Source organism: Thermobia domestica, chromosome 10 (genome assembly GCF_964235325.1).
Source record: "Thermobia domestica chromosome 10, izTheDome1.hap1.1, whole genome shotgun sequence".
In the NCBI taxonomy this organism is placed as follows: Eukaryota; Metazoa; Arthropoda; class Insecta; order Zygentoma; family Lepismatidae; genus Thermobia; species Thermobia domestica.
This window is the reverse complement of record NC_137463.1, coordinates 148,638,626-148,647,155: the sequence shown is the minus strand read 5'-3', so window position 1 is coordinate 148,647,155 and position 8,530 is coordinate 148,638,626. Positions and strand designations below refer to the sequence as shown.

The following is an 8,530-nucleotide window of genomic DNA, read 5'->3' as shown; positions in this document are numbered from 1 at the left end:
GAAATTAAATATTGTTGCAGCATACGTAGGGGGTCTATTAGTCCTTTACCCCACCTTGTAAATTTTGTGTTAATGATAATAATTAAATAAAAAGCAGGTGGATAAATATTAGGTCTATGGTAAGAGTTGCCTTGATGGCGGCCATGTTCAAATCCGCCATTTTGAATCAGACAAAAGTTTTAAACAAAACGCATAACAGTGACCCCTTATCAATAGCAAATTTTATCATAACTCCAACGGTATAAACATTTTGCTTTATCATTAACCAGCACAAAATTAAATGGATCGCTCCTTACGACTACTGCTTTGACGGAATTGTTAACGACAAATGTCAAGTCTAACTCGATTGAATTTGTCAGGTGTGCTCACTGTGAGCAGAGCATTTGTGCAAGTCATGCACTCTTTTCTGAACTACATATTGATTGTACTAATTGAGGACTTTTCTGGAAGAAAGACCCCACTTCAATTATGACTCAATTCCACTTTGGTGATTTTTCCTTAAATTAGAAACTTGTTTATGCGATAACAAATGCTGGTTAATGATAAAGCAAAAATGGTTATACCGTTGGATTTATGGTAAAATTTGCTATTAATAAGGTCTCAATGTTGTGCGTTTTGTTTAAAACTTTTGTCTGATTCAAAATGGCGGATTTGAACATGGCCGCCATCAAGGCAACTCTTACCATAGACCTAATATTTATCCACCTGCTTTTTATTTAATTATTATCATTAACACAAAATTTACAAGGTGGGTAAAGGACTAATAGACCCCCTACGTATGCTGCAACAATATTTAATTTCCCTGTAAGTTTTTACCAGTTGCGCGTAAATCAAAATTAACGTCACCATTGTTCTCCTGATTAAATTTGCGCCTTAAATCATGTATCATATGACCCTATTCCTATTTTAAAAACTTAACCTTAATTCAAAATGGCGGATTTCAATATGACCGCCGTCAGGTATACCCTTACTGTATGACTTTCCCCTAGTCCTAATATGTACCCATATATTTGTTATTCACCTTTTGTCGTTACAAGAGGTCTTACAGAGCTTTTACCTCCAACTGTATGAAGACTATTCTGTACTTCCATGTGATGTTCTGATAGCTGTATCTCCTAAACCCCTGGAATTTCGCACCTACAACTTCACTGAAATACTGACCACATTTAGTACTACTTTCTCATATGTGTCTCAGTCAGCAACTCGATTCACCCAAACGTAAGGTTTACTTGTCAGTATATGAACTCATTTAAAAGAGTGATCATGTGTATCAGCGTTTTCGAGAGTTCTGATCTAGAGGAAAGAGGCATTTTTGAAGAAAAAAAACCTTCATTTCCCATTTTATATTCATAAATTGACGAAAGTGAAAAAATCTTGAATAATTTAGAATGAATTTTTAAGAAGTCATTTGAGTACACCTGAGATTTAATCAATTTCACTTTGATTGAAAAGTATCCTAAGGAGTCCCCTATTTTCTTCTTTGAAAGAACTTTGTAATTATAATAAGGTTGAGGGAGCATAATTTTATACTCACTTTTTGTAGCTTGAAAATACTGAATATGAATAGGTGTACTCCTCCTTGTGATATTTTCGTCCAATCTGGATCATCTCTTGAATTGTCAAGAGAATAGTCATGTCAGGCAGAATAGTCACGGGTTGCCCTTTATACTAGTATTATGTATGATCAAGATCAACATCAGAACTATTTTGCTCGTACATCGAGTGGCTGTTTTACAGTTATTCAAATGCTACCCTCTTTCGTCTCGTTTAACTAGTGAAAAAAATCTATCATCTGTGAATACTTCATTATGAGACGCGCTTCAACTAAATATTGAAATAAGAAAGGTTTCATTTAATTAATTCATATCTTAATATGTTGTGCGCCCCGAATTTACTCACAAATGGACGCTAAGGGGGTTTCGGATAAATAAATATCCTAAAAAAATCTAAAGATGAAATTTTCGCTAGTGGTATAGGTATGACTCTGGTTGGCATAAAGGAATCTTAATTCCGCCAATCTGTCCAACCTAGTGAAGAACAGATGAACTACTGCATGCCTAAAATAATGAATCCATTGATTGTAATTATTGAAGTCCGTCAAGTTATTTGGTGCTACTCATCATCGACAAAGCTTGAGATTCGTCGAGTTAGGCTGTTTCAACGTGTGGGATCTGCACTATTTTCTTGGAGTATTCAGAGTATCAATTTGAAATACTGTTCATATCCTTTATAAAGTTCCTTTTCATTTTAGGCGCAACAGTATTTCAAAATCTAGAAGCATACAAGCGAATTTTCTTAGTATGTGTATTCGTGCCTTTTTTCCAGAAGATTAAGCGTCGCATCTTGGTTTTGGCCATCCGTGCCTTGGTCACGCTGCGCAAATTCTGGGTTGTGCCTGCCTTGGTTCAAATATTTATTTCCTCTATCTCGTCTTTCTATAAATCAAATTTTAGGTTTCTCCGATAAATACACTCAGCTATGAGTTTTGATGAGATTCGACATTCAGATAATTTATCGAGCCTACAATTGTGTCAAATTATTAGCCACATAAGTAGATGAAAATAGGAATAACTTTATTGAATAGGAGTTTCTAATAGAGTGACCATTGAGTATAGTAAAAGCACATATTTACGTTATTTAACCAATACATTGACTAAAACAGTTCATCACTATTTAATGTTCCCTTTATTCATACTTAGTATTAAGAATGGAATGTGCTTCTTATTAAATTATGCCTTTCTTTTGCAGATAAAATGCGCTCACATAATCTACCATCGCACAAGAGTTTCTGCGTTAGGATTCGCAGACGTAGGTGTTGCAGCTTTCACAACGGGACCAAAGTGGGCCAAAAAATATGCTAGAATTGCACGGTGAGTTTCTATACAAGGACTATATATGTGTGCGTTTGTGTGTGTGTGTAACATATCATTTACAAGGATATCAGTATAGATTTTATGAAGGAATAGAAGATAAAGATTTAATGACGTGTCCAACAGACGTGGCTCGTTGCTAAATAAATAGGTGAGGCACAGAAAACCGGATCATAGTGTTCCGTGGCAATGAAACTGGTTCTTTTTCACCCCGTCTTGCTGCAGGATTTTCCCTGATTTTCGGGTTGCTAATAAGCATAGTATGAAATCAATCACCTGAGGGGGCATAAAGTCGCGGTTTCCCACGTTGTAGAGACGTTATTGACGACGCTGTCAATGTTATATCTGCAGAAGACGAAGTGGCATTCATTGATCTATATCTCCGTATATTTTGTTACAAAAATAGCACTGTCTTTTAGATAACGATCATCAGCTTAGAACTGTTTTTTTTTCTTCGACGTTGAATCACTGTCATAGGCGCAAATCTGTCTTTAACATTGGGAGACTGGTAAGACCGTTCCGCCTATATTTTATTCTTAAGCGGTGCACAAAATATTTATGAAGTTAAAACACAATACTGTAAAGGATCAGGGAAGCAGAGTTGTCTTCAACATTGAGAAGTGGGCAGATTTGAGGCTTATTCTGGGGGGAGGCCATCAATTTTATTTCACTTTCCTTTGTCGCAGTCGGAAACAAATCATCATATATCTCCCCCCCAAAAGACATTTCAAATCGGATTACTGGAGGGGCATCCTCCCAGTTCCAAGATTGGAGGATATGTCCCCTTTTCCCCTCGAGATTTGGGCCAGTGATCAATGTTGCCTCCTATTTTACCTACAAGAAATCTATATCCTATACGGAAAATAGAGAAAACATATATAATAAGAACACAGAAATAAATTATCCGTTGAATTTCTAACATAAATATTAAAACACGAAATTAAACTTACTAGTAGAAAAGATCGATGCGGCGATTCTTTTGTGTTGCATATCGTGTGATCGCAAGAACCAATGTCCTCTATCATGTACAGTGGACCACACAAATTCTTGATGTACAAAGTCTGTGAGTTAGGGAACCCAACTAACGCTGCTCCAAGATTAATTGAGCCTGGTAGAGTAGCTAGAACAGCAGCATGAAGTTGCCTCACCTGTTAAAAGCACAAATCGTAAAGAGTATTTTTGTGCAGAAGTGGAGTGAAACGTTGGCAGATGAAATGACAAAAGGGAGTATTTGGATACTCGTAATCACAGCACTACTTGTTTGTATGATGAACGTGTAAAACTATACAAAAACACTTGAAAAAATATACAATATCAGAGGCACTAATGAGAAGTTAACAGTCGGAGGATTTAGTTAACCTTATAATTAACTCAAATGAGGATTATACAAACAAGGTTACTTAGGTCATAAAACTATATATATATCCCCGTATCAAATAATATACGGATAGATTATGCGGTATATATATGATAGGTTATTTTCTTTTAACTAACCCAAAGCTTTGCACCGAGTTTCGCCCTAGTCCTACCTGCAAATCAACTAAAAGTATGGATGGATCGTTTTGGGTGGAAGAATTCAACCCCCAATGAAAATTTTGGGGGTCTAACAGGGCGTGAACTCCAGGGTTCCGGCGGTACTAATTCATACGTAATACTACTTCGAAAGAAGAAATTGTTGATTTCATTATTCGTTAAATAATTTTTGAAAATACTAACTATTGGCAATTTATTTGTAAATATTAAAAAACAAAATTCGATAACACTCAAACGAGTTGCAGAACTTATTCCTTATTAACGCATTTCCGTTACGTTACAAATATAACTGAGGGTTCATGATTTGTATAATGTTTGTGAAATTTTACACATTGAGACACAAAGAGAAAAGGGGAGAATATAGTGTCAATAAACCACTTAAAAATACAAGAAATTAACGGATAATAATAAATATAGAACCATTCACAGAATTAACTCTGTAACTCGTTTTCTCCATTCATTTTCTTTCCTTTATTTTCAGAATTACATCATCACTGAATTTCTCCACCGGAGATTATCTTTCATTTAGCAGCATCCAACTGGAGCTCAGCCTTGTAAATGAAAGATTTAAAAAAAAGTTAAACTGGGAAGGCGGGAATCGAACCTAGGCCGCCAGATTAGAAAAGCTACAGTTCTAACCACTAGTTTTATTATTACCTTCTTGAAAAATACAAAATGGACTCAACTAGCTGAGTCTAAACAAGGAAAGCACTAGACATAAATACAAAAATCACCAAATCTGGGTCTACAACTATAAAGGCAGAGAACTAGAAATAAATAAATGCATATTTAAACAATAATAATAAGAAGAAGAAGAATAGTAAGAATACTTATAAAAAAAATAAATAAAAAAAAACAAAAAAAACGAGAGAGGAACGTTAGTTCATGACAAAAGCACTTCTAAAAACCTACTAAAAGAAATCCTTTCCTGCTGCGGATAATAACATTTCCGGCGTGTACGTTGAAGAAAATCAAAGTAAGTGCGTGCATCCAGTAACGTGATATGCCGCTGGAAATATAGTAAAGTGCTGGTTAGCAGGAAAAGCACTGTACGATGCTTAGTGGGGGGAAAAAAATGAAAGTCCGGCAGAAGTAAATGATTAATGTGAAACTGTGCACTCGGACGACGAGTGATACGACCCACCATCACCTGCAAGGCGTTCCATATCACTGGCGCTCCCTCACATGTTGTAAACCGATGAGCCAAAGTGTCCTCAGAACGACATATAGTACACAAAGCATCAGGTGCTCGTTGTATAGCATAAAGCCGCGCACGTGTTGGGGTAAGTTGATGGACTACTTGAAACCATAACACTTGCATATAGGAAGGTAAAATTGGGTTCCAAATGTTAGCCCAAACTTGCTGCCACTCTATATGTGGAAACTGTTGTGCTATTCGTAACTGAGTCGGCTGAGAGGACAATGTGAAGAGCACAGAATATAATGAGCGAGCATTGTGCTGCTGAGGGACCAAAGGCACCCCGGCATAAATCCAATATCGAATAAAGATCAAAACATATTTCGGACACTGATCGGCAAATTGAATAAAAGGGGGATTGACAGGGTGAGCGTACTCCGGCCAAAAACAACTAAACCAATGGTTCGTAATAGAATCGACGGATGAAAGACCAACGTAGGAATCTGCCATGAAGAGAGTTTGACATTTGAGACGGATATGAACTAAACCGAGACCACCGCGGGAACGTGAGAGATAAATGGCAGTTCTGGGGATGCGAAAATAGTAACCCCGCCATATGTGCCAAAGGAACAGAGATTCAAATCTTTTGGCGTAAATCTCAGGGAGGGGAAATACCCGAGCCCTATACCACAATTTAGTTGCCACGTAGATATTGATAAATTGAATGCGATGCCATAAATGAAGTCGACGAAAGCGGAGGGTGAAGAACAACCCTCGAATTTGCGTAAGGAGAGGTTGCCAAACTTCTTCATAATGGGGAGTGGGAAGGGACGTGAAAGGAATCCCTAAAATTGTTAAGGATGTCACATGCGGTATAGGCTGCGTACCTGGGGTAGGAGAGGGTAACTGAAAGCCGTGAAATTGTAACACTTGAGTTTTCTTGGCATTAAACTGAAGGCCAGAGCAACGCGAGAATCGTTTGAGAACCGGAAAGACACCCTGAAGAGCAACTGCGTCGACCCCTGTGATAGTCAGATCATCAGCGAAACAATAGATGTTTTGACAAGTAAAGAGGGTAGGGCCTGGGGGAGACACTAGCGCCAAACGATGGAGAAGAGGGTCTATAACTAAAGAAAACAAAATAGAGCTTAAACTACATCCCTGGCGCAAACCTCGTTTTAAGGGAATGAGGTCAGATAGATGTCCATTAATTTGGAGACGAAACGTGACGGTGGTGTATAAATTCGAAATTACTTGACAGAAAGCTGCGGGAAAACCCCAAGCGTCGAGGGTTAGACGAAGGAAATTGTGATCCACACTATCATAAGCCTTCTCTAGGTCTACTGCTAACGCTCCGGCTGGGACACCGCGAGACTGAAAGTATGCAAAGAGGTCTCGAAGAGTACGAAGGGTAAATTGAATGTTATTCGATTCGCGCAGGGCTGCTTGATACGGACTGATAAGTTTCTGTATGATAGGTCGTAATCGGGCTGTAAGAACTTTAGTAAATAATTTCAAATCAACTGGCAATAAAGAGATAGGGCGGTAATCAGCCACAACCTTCGCCTTGGACGATTTGGGTATAAGAGCGACAACCGCAGTATTAGAATGAAAGGGCACATTAGACAACCAGGAATTAAAAAGTGTCACAAGGGTACCACGAAGAATAGGCCAGTAATGACGGTAAAAAGATACACTCAAGCCATCTATGCCAGGAGAACTACGTCCCTTAGACTTATTGAGAACCGCCAAGATGTCGTCAGCCGTAATTGGGCGCAATAGAGCCTGACAAGCTTCTGCAGGCAGCCTCTGGGGAATGGCTGATAGAAACTCAGGAGCAAAAAGAAAATCCGAATGTGATGCGCTCGTGAAGGCTATAAAGTGTTGCGTAAATTCTTGTAAAATCTGTAAAGGGTCAGAAATGGTATCGCCGTTGGCCAATACTAACGATTCAATACATGTAGCTCGTCGCTGTCGAAAAAGGCGATCCACATGATACAAGGAAGACGATTCTTCTGGAAAACAATGATATAGATCGTCTGAAAAATACGCCTGCAACGATACTCGAGTATCGATTTGACGCATTCTACTTTTAATATCGTTAATACAAGCCAGATTAAGTAGGGAAGGCTGTGCAGCCCAGAGGTCACATAGTGCCCTATAATAAAACTCATATAGCTGACGATCGTGCTGTTGGGACAATTTCCCTCTCCATTGAAAGAAACTACGGAATTTGGGTTTACAATAAGTAGTCCACCACGCAACCTCCGTTGGAAAATAACGTTGCATTTTACGCCAGTACTTAAAACGCTCGGTAAACTCTTCAACAGTGTCTTCTCTTAACAGCACTTCGTTGTTGATTTTCCAGAAGGAACGTCCCCTTCCCGCCGGAAGAAAAAAAGGCAGCTTAAAATGAACTAAGACAGCTGCATGATTTGTGAACGATACAGGCCTTGTGTGGACAGCGAGGACAGCCTTACTTAAGCGAGCATCGACGTAAATCCTATCCAAGCGACTTCGTGTCGTAGTACAGGTGTACGTCATTGCATGCTTAGAGTGAGATGCTAGAAGAGCATCATGGAGCTGAAGAACTCTCACCAACTCAACTAAGGCATGACAGGGAGGTGATGGTGTGAGCGAATCACGTGCGTCGATCACCGCATTATAATCGCCGGCAAATAAACAATAAGTAAGACCGGGAGGTATTAACGATGGAATGACACTGGAAAAAAATCTTCCCTCTCTCGTGTTTTAAGAAAACCACTAGGGGCATATAAACAAATAATACATATACCGTTAATATAGCAACGGATGGCTCTCCCATCCGGAGATAGCATAACCCTATCATAATGTAGACCCTTTCGTACTAACATCGCGACACCAGTGGTTTTTTCGGAATTCACTATAGTATTATAGTCAGAGAGAAAGTCAAATGTATGAAAAGTTACTTCAGTTAAACAATAAACGTCTGCACGATTCCGTTCAATAA

At 38.6% G+C, this 8,530-nt stretch overlaps 1 protein-coding gene across 3 annotated transcripts in view; it reads left to right on the top strand.

The window, feature by feature from the left end:
- Positions 1–8,530, top strand: part of LOC145662765 (proton-coupled amino acid transporter-like protein pathetic) — a 1,517,009-nt gene that overhangs the window by 1,092,521 nt on the left and 415,958 nt on the right. For all 3 annotated transcript variants that reach the window (XM_081728636.1, XM_081728638.1, XM_081728637.1), the window contains one exon: positions 2,749–2,870. In XM_081728636.1, coding sequence (XP_081584762.1) covers positions 2,749–2,870 — 122 coding nt within the window. The remainder of the gene's footprint in view (positions 1–2,748; positions 2,871–8,530) is intronic.